Source organism: Chinchilla lanigera, unplaced genomic scaffold, assembly GCF_000276665.1.
Source record: "Chinchilla lanigera isolate Chin_1 unplaced genomic scaffold, ChiLan1.0 scaffold00051, whole genome shotgun sequence".
Lineage (NCBI taxonomy): Eukaryota > Metazoa > Chordata > Mammalia > Rodentia > Chinchillidae > Chinchilla > Chinchilla lanigera.
The window spans coordinates 6,774,034-6,787,965 of NW_004955452.1; the positions used below are offsets into that span (position 1 = coordinate 6,774,034).

At 56.3% G+C, this 13,932-nt stretch overlaps 1 protein-coding gene across 7 annotated transcripts in view; it reads right to left on the reverse strand.

The window, feature by feature from the left end:
* Window positions 1-13,932, reverse strand: part of Ahdc1 (AT hook, DNA binding motif, containing 1) — a 65,740-nt gene that overhangs the window by 6,784 nt on the left and 45,024 nt on the right. For all 7 annotated transcript variants that reach the window (XM_005394912.2, XM_005394914.2, XM_005394910.2 and 4 more), the window contains 3 exons: window positions 9,831-9,942; window positions 9,643-9,680; window positions 4,312-9,222 (listed from right to left, as the gene is read on the reverse strand). In XM_005394912.2, coding sequence (XP_005394969.1) covers window positions 4,355-9,148 — 4,794 coding nt within the window. In that variant the 5' untranslated portion in view covers window positions 9,149-9,222; window positions 9,643-9,680; window positions 9,831-9,942 and the 3' untranslated portion in view covers window positions 4,312-4,354. The remainder of the gene's footprint in view (window positions 1-4,311; window positions 9,223-9,642; window positions 9,681-9,830; window positions 9,943-13,932) is intronic.

Genomic DNA, 13,932 nt, shown 5'->3' on the forward strand with positions numbered 1-13,932 from the left:
GGGGAAGGATGGGTTTACAGAAGAGGGAAGAGCTGGAGCCCACAACAGGCACAGCAGGACCGGCTGAGCCCTGACTGGAGGCCTCTTGCTCAGGGCCAGGGGCAAGATCAAGTGACCTTTCAAGGTTTCAAGACACAGAGAGACAAAGCCCAGAGCAGCCGGGCCTGGACATGCCTGCTGACCCCAGCTGGATGGTGGCCTTGGAAACTGCCTCCTGCTCCAGTCAGGCCCCAGCTGGTGTAACCTTGGAGGACCTGTGACATTTCTCTTGGCTTCAATTCCAGGCCTGAGAGGGAGGAGGGAGGAGGGAGAAGAGAGGGGAGAGGGACTCGAGATTCCTGAACACCTTGGGGGCCCTTTCTACTCTCCCACTCTCATCCTCTGGTCTGCTAGGGCCAATCTCCAGCCCACAGGGTCCCACTGTGGAGCCAGTCTGTCTGGACCAGAGAAGATATCTGCACGGGCCCAACCCCCTCCCCATCTCTGTCCTGTCAGCCATGGCTCTCGGCCCAGTCGTGCCCCACATTCCCCACTCCCTCCTCGGACCTTTCATCTTCTGCTCACTCTGAGATGGAACCTGCTTTGTACACAGTTCCCACTGCCTGGAATACCCTTCCCTGTTTCCAAATCTTGCCTATTTTTCAAGGTCAAATGCAACTGCCAGCTTCTTCCATAGAACCTCAAAATCCCCTTAAAATGTCAGACCTGAAAAGAACTGTAGGGCTCGTCCAATCTGACCCTTCATTGCTGAGGAATGAGGGTGCAGGGTGGAAAAGTGCAGCTGCATGGCAAGAGTCCCCAGGCTGCAGAGGGGCAGTGGTGTGTTCCAAATCTGGCTCTACCATATAGTAACTATGGGTCCCCTGGGCCAGATTCCTAGCTGTCCCTGTTTCCTCAACTCTGATGGGGCAAGAAGCACAGCCACTCCCAGGCTGCTATGAAAGGTTCATAGCAGAATTACACAAAGGGCCCAGCACAAATATGTCCCTTTTCTCACCAAGCAGGCAGAGGGATGATTTCTGACTGTAACTCCCAGCTGCCTGGCATACAGTCTTTGTCTGTTCCTGCCTCTGGGCACCTGCCACTTCCTACCAGGTGTTTTTAGGTTCTTTGTGTACTTGCTTTAGCCTCCTGGGGTGGATGCTGAACTGGAGGGCAGGGGCCATGTCTGCTTTGTCTCCCCAGTGCTTGGCAGTGAAGGCGCTGAATTACGGCTTCTCCCAGCATCAAAGCTGCTCACTGCCTGTTGGTGAATGAGCGTGTCACTGTCTTCTCTGCTTAAGCCTTCTGTTGACAATGTGACTCCCTCTATTAATTCTCCCTTCTTGCAACTCTCCTCCTTGTACCCTCAACCCTTTCTCACTCCTACCACAACTGTAACTGGCCCTGGAGAGTTCCCCTAGATGGAAGAGCGTGGTGCCATTTTAGAGAAAGAGGGAGACCAGGGGCTGGGGATTTAGCTCAGCGGCAAAAGCACCTGCCTGGCAAGCGCAAGGTTGTGAGTTCGGTTCCCGGTACCGGAGAAAAACAAAAAAAAACAAAAAAACAAAAAAAAAGAAAGAGGGAGACCTTGTCTCATGCTACCACCACTGCCTGTCTGAACCAGTGCAGCCCGTCTCCCTGCTTCGATGTCTGTGACCTGAGCACTCCAGCCCTGAGATGCCCCTCCATCTGTTTGGAATAGTCCACGCCCTTCTAGTGCCCCCCTTGATCTGGCCCTACCTGCCTCACTTCCTCATTTAGCTTTACTGCTCGTTCAATTCCTCAGAGCCACGCCCCTTCCTGCCTCAAGGCTATACACACTGTGTTCCCTCCGCTCAGAGTGCTCTTCCCCATCCAGCTGTCTTGCCCCTTCATCCCTTGGGCAGCAACTTCAAGGTCTGGACAGCCTCTTGTAGGCTCTCACAGTTTCCTAGCTTTGTTTCTTCTGCACCATCCTTCCCACAGTTGTAGTGATCGAATTCTCAGTGTCATTCTGTTTACTGCCTTCTTCTCTAAAAGTGGAAGCCCCCTGAGGACCAAATGGTGCTGCAATACCTGGCACAGGGGAATTGCTGCACAGATGCCTCTGGAACAACTGCAGTTATTGGTTGGAGGACAGTGCTATTAACTCCCAGCCCTGGGTGGGGAGCAGGGCCAGAATGTGGGGCTGGATGGCATCCCAGTTCCTCCTCCGTTCAGCCTCACTGGGTGGTTCCATTATGTATTTCACTGAGCTGTGACCTGCCCAAACACCCAGCCCCCACACCCGTTCATGTCTCCAATCAGAGCCTGGAAGGAACGGTTTTTGGATTATTTCACATTTCTGGATTATCCACGAGACATCTCCCCTCCAGTGAGAAGGATCAAGAGTTTGACATTTAAACCCTAAGCAGCTTCTCCCTGGCCTGCTTCAGATCTGTGGCTCTGCTGCTTGCAATGAAATGCATGGGGAATGGAAGGCCATTTTAATCTTGGCCTGGCTTCATTAGGAAGGAAAATATGCTGCCAAAAAAAAAAAAAAAGTTTGGTCCATTGTTTCTGCCATGCAGAGCTAAAGAGCCGAAGAGATTATTAAAGTTCCTTGAACAGATGGGGAAACAGAGGCCAGAAAAGCATAAAAGCTTGGTCAAGGGCATGTTGCAAGTTGGTGGCCAACTGGGGACTGGTCCTCCCTCAGGGTTTCTGGCTCTTACAGGCTGCCCTACACTACCTTCAGGCATCAGAGAGCAGATAGTAAGTTTCCACTGACATCAGTTTAGAATCCAGAGTTACCCTGGCCATGAATGGCCTCTAGAAGGCTTTGGGGCAGCAGAGGTAGACAGTGAGGGTCTCAGACATGCCCAAACCCACCCCACTGCCAAGTACCACATCTGGGCCAATTTTGTGACGGATCTGTGGCTATATTCAGGAAGAGGCTGTTCTTCACAAAAATAGTTCCTTCAACCCTATTCCCTTTGATCATTTTGGGACATTTTGTCTTTTTCCCCCTCCCTGTACTGACTGAATCCACAGTCTTTGCACTGAGCTACATCCCTAGCTTCCAGCCCTTTTTATTATTTTTTAAAATTTTGAGACAGGATCTTGCTAAGTCACTAAGTTCCCTAGGCTGTGCCTGAACTTGCAATCCTCCTGCCTCAGTCTCCCAGAGTGCTGAGATTACAGGTAAGTGACACCATGCCCCGTTTCTTTTGCTTTTCTCACTCTTCCTTCTCTTTTCCCTCTCCTTTCCTTCCTTCCTTCCTTCCTTTCTTCCCTCCCTCCCTCCCTTCCTTCCTTCCTTTCTCTTTCACTGGGGATTGAACCCAGGAGCACTCCACCACTGAGCATTTTTTATTTTGAGACAGGGTCTCAATGAACTGCCCAGTTTGAGCTCAAATCTGCAATGCTCCTGCTTCAGCTTCCTGAGTAGCTGGGATTACAGGTGTATGCCACTATGCTTGGCATTTCATTTTCATTTTAAAAATATCAAATCTTAAAAATACTAAAACTGATTCTAACTAATGAGTGCCTGATAAAAAGTATCTAAATATCTTGCAATATTTAATTGAATTCTTAGAAGAGATCCTGGGTTCATGAAAGGGGCTCACTTTTCTAGGGCCAAACATTCTACCTGGGCAGAGACCCATTGATTGCAGGTTCCCAGGGACAGCGGGATCACAGTGCCCCTTTTCTATGCTGGATCCCTACCTCATATACCCCTGAACCTCGGGCCAAAGATGTTGGAAACGGATGGGGGTACTCTGGGAGCCCCATAAAGGACACTTTAGGCCGTTTTGTAAAGCCCTAACCAAGTGTGTGACCAATACATCCTGGCCACATTCTGGTCTTGGCCAGGCTATGTCATGGAGTCATCGACGCTCCCAGGAAAACGAGGATGCTCAGCAGGGCTGGAACTCCAGACTGGCCCTGTGTGGATGCCTGTCTGACCTTCGTCTTCCTTCACCTAGGAAGTGACTCGAGTGACGCGAACACCCTCTCTCCTAAGAGCTCCAATGGTACCTCCTGCCCAAGGCCTAGCATGAACAAGCGAAACAAATGCTTGATGAGCCAAACTAGATAGCTCTACTCAGTTTGGTTCTTCTGCCGCTCCACTTCTCAGGATGCCCTGAATGTCCTGGTGGGTTCCCCACCCAAGCACTCTGATCTTCTCCCCCTGCCGCAAGACTGCCTACAACTTCTGGCCTAAATCTCCCTGCTGTCCCGTCTTGTCCTTAAATCCTACCCATCTCCCACTCATCTCTATACCTCTTCCCTTGGCCCAAGCTTTAATGTCCTCATCCTCCCACCTGCCCAGGCCTCTACCCATTGCACCCACATCCCCAGACTCACCCAGGAACAAAACCTTGCGGTCCAGTCGGCACTTCAGTTGGCACTACAGGGAGGTGACGGTGAATGTGTCCTCAGGATGAGGCTCCGCCATGGGCCCCAGGAAGCCGCTCTTGGGGCCCCCACCCAGGCCAGGATGTGCCTGCGGCATAAAGCCTGGATACCTGTAGGCGGTGTCCTGCAGGGGCAGCAGCGAGTCCCTCGGCACGGGGGACAGGGTCAAGTCACTAAGGAGTGGGCAGCCATAGCCAGCAGCGGCTGCAGCAGGGCCACGAGGTGGACCGGGTGGCCGTGCCATCTCTAGTGGCTCCTTGTCGGCCTTGGGCGTGGCTGGTGGGCTGGCCAGGTGTGGGGCGCTGAGGCACGTGGCCTCCGTCCTGCCCAGGAAGTCAGCCAGCAGCCCTGTGCCCACCTTGCCTTCGTAGGGTGGGCTACGGGCAGCTGAGCCTGGTGGATACCAATAGGCCGTGCCCTTGCAACTGGGGGAATCGTAGTGGGGCTGGCCTAGCGGCAGGTCCCGGCAGCTCAGGTGGGCCTGGGCTGCAGCCACGTGGCCCAGGCTGGCCCCCTGGAGCCCATGCTTGAGGGGCTCACAAGCAGCTAGCTTTGTGGGCGGTGGCCGCAGCTCTTCCTTGAAGCCTAGTGTGGGTGAGCACGTAGGTGAGTACGCCTTCTGCAGGCCAGCATCAAACACCGTGGGCGGGTGGGCCAGTGGTGGGAAATGCTTGCCATCAAGGTCGGGAGCACCCAGGCTGGGTGAGTCGCAGTGAAAGCCTTGGCCAAAGGTGCCGTCAGAAGGCGTGGATGGGTTCATGGAGTAGGGTCCCATGAAGTCACAAGGGTCTCGCTCTCCCACGCTAAAGGCCCTTGACTGAGAGGGCAGTGGTGACATGCTGCTATCCCCACTGTAGTAGTCCAGGCCAAGGTCTGGGCTGTCCTGGAACAGTGGGTTCACCGGCTGTGGCTTAGGGATGAACTTGGCTTTGGCTGCTGTACCACCTCGCTCCTTCTTGGCTGAGCAGGCCCCACCACCCCGACCACCCCGTGGCTGCCGGGGCCCGGTGCTCCTTTTGGATGGGTAGCCTGAGGCAGATGTTGAGAAGCCCAGATGTGAGGCCTCAAACAGGTCCACCTTCTTCCGCCGTCCACGGCCAGGCTTGGAACTGCTCTGGAAGAGGACACTCTGGTTCCAGTTGTAGCCGGGGGCAGATGACGCCTCATTCCAGTCCATCATCAGTTTCTCTAGGCTAGATAGGCTTGACTGGCCCTCACTGCTTGAGGCCTCACTGTTGGCACGACGGAAACCGCCACCACCGACTGGCTGATTGAATTGTGTGCTGTCGGAGGACGACTCGGAGAAGGTCTCAGATACAGCCGTCTGCTGCTTCACCTTCTGTGGTGTGTAGTTGGAGATGTCCAGGATCACATTGGGCTCACTGACATGGCAGTCGAAACTGGGGTTATAGAGCTGACTAAAGGCCTCTGAGGCCCAGTCCAGGCCTCCATAGCCCTGCCGGAAAGGCCACTGAGAAGCCCCCGCAAACTGCCGACAGTTCTCAGGTGAGGGCTGAAAGGAGGAGGAGGAGGAGGAAGCGGCAGAGGCTGCGGAGGTGGCAGAAGCTGTGGTGCCCTTGGGTACCATGTAGCCACCGGGCGAGACAGTGCTGGCCCGGCTGTCACAGCGCAGGGGTGTGGGAGCTGAACCAGAGAAAGGGGCCCCCTCAGAGCTGTTGAAGAAGGAGGCCTTGCTTGGTGGCAAGCAGGGACCCCCAGTAGGTGGTGGGGCATAGCCAGCACTGTGGGCGCTGCTGGGTGAGGCAGGAAGGCTGTTGCCACTGCCATAGGCAAAGCTGCAGTCCTTGCTGTTAGCACAGTCCTGGCCTGTAAAGGGCTTTGCTGGGGCGAATACACTTTGTCCAGCCCCATACCCACCATACTGGGGCGGGTAGGTGTTGGTGGGTGGGTGGGTAGTTGGAGATCGGGCCACAGCTGAAGGTGGGGGAGCCAGCTTTGGGAAGGTCTCGGCTGCCCGGCAGTCTGAAGTGGCTGGGGTTATCCCATAGCTTGCTGCCCGTCCTGGTGGGAAGGTCTGGCGAGTGGGCAGGACAGGCTGGAAGGGAGCGTCTGCCCCAGCTCCACTGCTGCCCACTGCCACTGGGCTGGCCTTGGCTCCCCGGCTGGGGAAGGTGGCCAGGCCCCGCTGGGCAGGCAGGGCACTGGTGGGCGGCCCTGTGTAGGTGCCTGATGCCTTTCGGGACTCTGGGCGAGAGGCTGAAAGGGCAAAGTCCAAGAGGTCGGAGGAGTCATCTGAATCAAGCAGCGAGCGAAAATAGCCAGTGAAGAGGTTTTGGCGCTCCTGGCTGAGCTCAGTCTGGCCCGAGGGCGTGCCCGTGCTGTAGTAGCTGCCACGGCCTGAAGCCCCACTCTCCAGCCCAGCGGAGGCAAAGGCCCGGGCCTCGGTCCCCTGGAAACCACAGTTTCGGCCAGCTTGCCCACCTGGGTGCCCATGGTGAGGGGCCCAGCCACCACTCTTGTCCCCGGCCCACTCGGCACCAGCCTCCCCAAAGCCTGGGCCACTGGGCACCTGCTCTGGAAACAGAGTTCCATTTTTCCGGGACCGCCTCTTCCGCTTGGGCTTCCCTGTCAAGGCGTCCACCTCCCCTCGGCCCCGTTTGCGTGGGTGCCCCAACTCAGTGAGGCCAGGGCCTCCAACCCCAGCAGCTGCCACCGCCACCACCTTTTTTTTCTTGCCAATGCCCTCAAAGAAGTCACTGAAGGAGCATCTGGCTGCCTTGGCTGCGTGGCCCCCTCCCCGGCCACCAAAACCACCCGTCTTGCCCCCTCGCCGCCGGAAGCCCTGCACACGATGCAGGAAGTGGGAGATGCTCTGTGTGTCAGGGGCCTGGTGCACTGACTCGGGCTCGCTGGGTGTCCAGCAGCGGGGTGGTGAGCACCGCCCAGCACACTGACTCTGGCGGTTCAGGAAGGCCAGTTTGGCGAGGACGTCTGAGTACTCAGCCTTACTGTCATTGGCATCCGCGGCATAGGATGGCTGTGGAGATGCCAGCTTCTGCTTCCGCCGCCGTCGTTTCTTTACCTCTGGGATGGCCATGGTGGCTGCTGCCACGGTAGCTGCCTCGGTTGCCACCACTGCTGGCTCCTTGGGCTTGCCAGGACCCAGAAGTAGGTTCTTAGGAGGGCGGCCACGCTTACGCTTGAGAATAATTGGCATCTCGCCTGGCGGGAAGACCACTACCACGTTTCGCCCATTGTTCTTCATCTTCAGCAGCGGGGTGGGTTCTGCTGATACTCGCAAGCCTAGCTCCTTCCCCTCCACGCTCAGGCTGCTGCTCAGAGATGACACTTTGTACGTGGTCTTATTCCGCCGCCCCAGTGATACAGGGATCTTAGCCATCTTCACCACCATGCGCCTCACACCCCGGCACTTGCCTTTGCGAGCAGGGACCACTGGAGTCTGGGCAGATTCTGGTTCCAGTTCTGGGACTGGGCCTGGGCCTGGCAGGGCAGGCGGTGGTGGAGGTGGTGGTGGTGGTGGCTCAGCCAGGACAGCCGCCAGCCCTGTGGGCATAGGCAGGGGTAGCAGGCGGCCCTCAGGTCCAGCATCTGCCTTACGCCCCCGACCAGCTTTCCTCCGGCGACATAGGATCTTTGGCCTATCAGTGCGCCGCAAGGCATACTTGGGGTGGCCCTCAGGTCCAGGGGGGCCATGGGGTGAGCACAAGTCCAGGCGCAAGGGCTCGGCCAATGCACAGTGCCCCAGGGGCTGTTGGGGCTCCAGACGGCGACCTGGGACATCCAGCAACTTGGGTAGAGGGTCAAGTGCCTGGGGGTCAAGTAGCTGTGACTCCAGGGAGTCAGGCAAGGTATCTAGGGCCTGTAAAGCCAGGCTTGGCAGCCCCAAAGGGTCAGCAAGAGGTTGCAAGGGAGGTAACTCCAAAGCTTCCCCGAGTGGCTCTAGTGCCTGTGGGTCCAGAAAGCGGGGCTGGGGGTCCAGGAGCTGAGGCTCGGGCTCAGGCGATGGTGGCTCGAGGGCCTGGGCCTCTAGCAGCTGGGCCTCAGGGCAAGTCAGGGAGGCTAGCTCACTGAGGATGTCAGCTTCCGCGAGTTCTGAGTAATCAGGGCCATCTGGCTCAGGCTCTGGGGGCAAACCAGTGGCTGCAGCCGTGGCTCCAGGACTATGGCCTTGGCCAGGCTGGGGACTGTCCCTAGGCTCAGGCTCAGGCTCGTAGAGGGGGTGGCCGGGTCGCTCCGACTTGGCATGAGGGGTGGCGCGCTCCTCGGGGCTACGGATGCTGTTGGCCAGGCTGGGTGAGGAGAAGAAGCTGTACTGCAGGTCACCAGGTGGCGGGGCAGGGGGGCGGCTCAACCGCAGCCCACCACAGTCCAGATGCACCCCACTGTGCTGCAGGTCCTGGGAGAGGCGTGTCAGGTCCTTCATGATGTCAATCAGCTGTACCACTGGACGCAGGTTCACCCGCCCGTTGTCCCAGCGGCGGCGGGAGCTGCTGCGGTCTCCGGCTGGTATAGGGCAGCGGGCCTGGGAGACGGGCCGGGCAGCCCTTGGGGGCAGCGGGTCGTCCCCCTTGGGAAGGACTGGAGGGCGTCGGGTGCTGGGGTCCCGGCGTGGGGGTGGGCGTGGGTTCTCGGAGAAGGTGTGGGTGGAGAAGGCCTTGTCAGGTGGGCTGGCAGGGGGCCGGGTAGGAAGCAAGGGCCGGGGAGCGGGGGGGCCGCCGGGGTAGTACTTGGGCTCCCGGAGGTAGTCAGGAGAGCTGCACACGGCACTGGAAGTCACCACCAGGCCCTGGGGCTTCACACGCATCCTGATCTTGTCCTCCGCGGGCCGCCGGGCGGGGCCGGGGCTGACATGAGGGTGCGAGAAGCCGGGACCAGGACCTGCTTGGCAGGACAGGCAGAAGGTCCCGTACTGAGTACACAAGTCCTCATCAGCTTCCCCAATCATAATGAGCCTCTAGACCCCTCCTCAAGGTCTCATTACCCTTATCACGTTCCAGCCCCAGCCCCAGCCCCAAGCCTAATTCCCTCGGGGTCCTCAGCCTTTCCCCAGACACCTTGTGCACACTGAATCACTCCCAGGCCCCAGCTCCATGTATGGACAGACAACTGATGCCCTTCTACACCTTGGCTGTGGGCTTAGGAAGAACAGGACCCCGTCCTGGAGAAGCAAGACCATCAGCAGGCTGAGCCGACCACTCCAGATCAAACTCAGACGAGGGCCAGAAAGTCCTATCACCGATACGGCCTCACTCTTTCTTCCCCCACCCCCGGGACTCCAGGAGAACCCTGGCCACTCACCCTCGGCTCTGCCGCCTGGGCTGTCACACTGGAGATCTCTGTGGGCAACAAGACAGGCAACAGGAGATCTGAATTCCCCATGTGATTTGGTGGCTACATTGAACCCCTGCCCACCTGCCCGCTGGCCCAGCCTCCTCCAGGTGCCACCCCAGCTCCCTCAGGGCTCCCTCCAGTGTGCCCCCGCTGACCTGGGAGAGAGAGGGCCCCCGTGTCTGGGGGCTCTGCCAATCGCTGGCTGTCAGCTGAGGGGGCTGCAGAGCAACTTCGGCCTGAGCCCAGGCCTCGGGGTGTGGACAGCGCCTGGAAAGGACCATCGCAGCTCAGGTTTAGTGAACACCTACTGCACACCGGGCAATGGGCTGGAAGCTGTCCAGACATCGCTTCATTTAATTCTTCATACCGATCCTGTGAGGTAGGGGCTATTAATAACCCCATTTCACAGATGAAGAAATGGAGGCTCAGAGACGAAATAACATCATTCATTCATACATTCATTATTGATGGAGGACTTACTTGGCACAAGGACTGGGTAGACAGACATTGATCAGATAATCATAAGTGACTAGATATATATTAGTGGGATAAGAAGACTGCCTGAGCTCAGAGGTCTAGCGATCAATGGGGAGTCAACAATACAAGCCCATACTTTGGGGACACATTCTGCTACCAACACTGGGTCCAGTACTTTATATAGATTATCTTGTCTAATCCCCTACAAACCTGAGATCAATATAATTACCCTCCCCATTTTTACAGAATCCATCCACTCAGGGTGTTAAGCATGATGAGGGCAAGGATATCTGTCCTACTCACTGCAGACGTTATCTCTCAATACCCAAGACATATGGCCCACAGGTTCAAAAAGATGTTAGCTGGATGGATAGATGAATGAATGAAGCACACAGAGCAATCAGTCCTGCCTTTTCCTATGAAGTTCTTTCCTATTCTCTAGACCCAAAAGTGATCCAAGAAGGATGCTTAGACAGACAGAGAAAAGAATGTAGAAAGGAACATTCCCTGGCTGACATTGCTCTCTTCCAATTTCACATTCATCAGAAAGACTCTCTGAGCCAGTGGACACCTGTAATCCGAGGACTTTGGGAGGCTGAGGCAGGAGGATCATAGATTTGAGCCCAGTCTGGCCAATTTATTGACTTAGTGAGATCCTGCCTCAAAATAAAAAATAAAAAGGGCAGGGGATGTAGTTCAGTATGAAGGCTTTGGGTTCAATCACAAGCACCAGAAAGGAGAAAAGGAAAAAGAAAAGACGGGCAGGCAGGCAAACAGACTCTTTCTGATGCCCTATCCAGCCGTGGTCCAGATTCTGCTATGTACTCTGACAGCCTTATCTATTTCACCTTCATAGTATTTATCACAACTGTAATCAATTACTTGTGTGACTGTCTGTTTAGTGTGTCTCCCCTGAGAGTATGGGCTCTTCAGGGGCACGGATCACATCTGTCTTGTTTACCACTATATCCTCTGACCCCAGGGCCTGGGCTATGGATGCTACATAAATATTTACCAACTGACTCCCTGAGCTGGTCAGGGCAGAGCTGGGATTTAGATCCATGTCTGCCTCCCAAGGGAAGCTGGGGGCTCAGGGCTGAACCAATCTCCAGGAGGAGGCTCTCAGGGAGCTGCATGGGTGCCAGTTACTGGGTGAGTTTTAAAGGAGTGGTGTGGGCTGGGTGTGGTGGTGCACACCTATAATTCCAGTTACTTGGAAGGCTGAGGCAGAAGGATCCCAAGTCCAAAGCCAGCCTGGGCAACTCATGGAGACCCTGTCTCAAAATAAAAAGGGCTGAGGGTATAGCTCAGTGGTAGAGTGCCTCTGGGTTCAACCTTCAGTACAAGAAATATAAAACAAAATGAAACAAAAAAACCCCAAAAAACCAAAACGCTGACACTGATCACTGCCTAGCACTGGTCTCTGATTTAGTGTTAGATCCCTGGACCCACACCTTAGAGACGCATGCAGACCTGCTGGCTGCCCTAAAGCCCAGTGTTGTCGCCTCAGAGGAAGACGGCAGAACTAAGCTGGGGACAGGATGGCCTGAAAAGGGACACTCCTTTGCTCCCCTTTGGTGGGAAGTACTTTGCTACTTACATGGTACCTTCACATATATGACACACTACATCTTCACAGCAACCCAGGAGACATGCTTGGCTTATTGTCCTCATGTTACACAGGAAACAGACCCAGAGCCACTGTGAAACTTGCTTGAAGTCACACAGCTGCTCAGAGGCAGGCTTTCTAATTCTGCCCTTCAGGCCAAAGCCTCCTTCTACTCCCAGCTCCTGCAATTCTCCTTCAGCCACTTCTGGAAATGCTCCTTGTAGAGCTGTGGTCTAATTTAAGGCTGGGAGGAACCTTAAAATTATCTAAGCCATTGGCTTCCAAACCCTGGGCCTGGGGAAAAGCATAACATTCCAGATACCCAGGCCCTAGTCCAGGGGAGTCTGACTCACACATGTGAGGGTCAGCTGGGAATCTGAATTTTTAATCAGCTACCTCAGTGGATACGCTGTTCTAGCGCCATTTCATGCCCTCCTATTTCACAGCTGAGGAGGAAACGGAGCTGGGAAGAGGGAAAGAGACTGCCCAAAGCCACACAATGGCATATGAAGGGCGCTTCTGTCACTCATCAAGGAGGACCATCCCTTTGGCTACTGCCCTCCCTCTCTGCAGGTCCCAGGCCTCAGAGCTGCTCCTCGTTGTCCTACCTCCTGGCTCACCAGGACTCTGCTCTCTCTCCTGCCTGGCTATGGGTCTGGCCCCTCCCAGGTCAGGCGCCCCCTGCTCCTAGAACTTGGAGCGCTGCTCTTGAATCATGGGTAACTCCCTCACACAGGGGGGAAGGGGCTCAGACTCTGGAATCCCCAAGTCCAACTGCTAACAGTGTGGTTGATCCACGGCCCCGATGCCCTCCTTGAGATGCTTCCCAGAAGTCACCAGCCCTCCCTCACTGCAAGCCTCCCAGCTCTGCAGACCTCCCACTTGGGGCCTGAGGGTGTGATCTTGGCAGAAGACACAAACCTCCTCTCCAGTGGTTGCTTCTGTTCCACCCACCCGTGAAGACCTTTGGCCACGTCCTCCCGACTGTCCACTGCTCTTTCCTCCAGCCTTCAGGATCCGAGGGCAGCAGCTGGCTTCCCTCCCCACCACACCCCAGCAGGCAGGCAGTCATTCTCCTGGCTCCCTCCCAACGGTACCACCTAGCCCTGGTTCATGAACAAAGTCGAAAGGGTCCTTCTGTCTGCCTGCCTGCTTCTGGGTCAGTGTGTCTGTGCTTGCCCACAGGGACACCAGCTGGCTGGGAGGGGCTTGGGGGCCCCAACCTGCTGCACACAGTGCCGGGAAGCACCAGCCCACATCCTTGAGTCCCCAGCCCCACCCTCTCCGCTGTGGCTGTGACCATCCCACCTCTTCCCCAGTCCTCCTCCCCTCCCCCACCCGCAGCCTCCCCAGGGGAGCCAGGCTGCCAGCCTCAGCACTCACTTCCGGCCTCCTGACCCTCTCTCCAGCCTGCTTGCACTCTCCCTCTCGTTTCCCTTCCAGCAGGGTTGAAGACCCAGGGATGTCCTCCTTGCACTGGAAAGCTCTGCTGCCCTGAGACTTCCCCTATTCCTTTGCAGTATGAGCCCCCCGCCCCACACACCCGGAACTAAACATCTCTGTCCCGGCCCCTGGTCTTTGGTCCCCTACCTGTTCACCCAATCAGGTTGAAGATCTTCCAACCTGATTTCAGCCCAAAATCTTAACAAGTCACAATGATGGGAATAATGGTACCTGTCACTTATTTGCTATTTAAATGTAAGCATAGAGAGGTTAAATCACACACCCTTAAGGACAAACTACCACGTCATTCAATTTTTCTGGAGTCTGAATATAGCTTTACTGGGGTCCTCTAAACCAAACTGCTTCAATGACCAGAGACTTGGCTCCCTCCCAGCCTGCCTCCTCCAACTGTCCTAGTCCCCACTACCAGTTCTAACTGTTGACTTCTAGTCTAACCACCTACTAGCTTCCAGTCACTTCCTCCCACCTCAGTCATCCAGATGCACTACCTTCCCTTGCCACTAGGTGTCCCCTCAGAGCCACTGATGCCCCCAAGGGGAGCTGGCCCCGCCCCAGCCCACGGGGGCCATTAGGGCCCCCCCACAGCACTGCACACCCCACCCTACCCTATCCCCAGCCACACAGAGCTCCTTTGTGCAGTCGTCGCCCACCCTCTTCCTGTCCAGAGTGGGGCACCTGGCAAGTAGGTCTGCCCCTGAACCACCCCC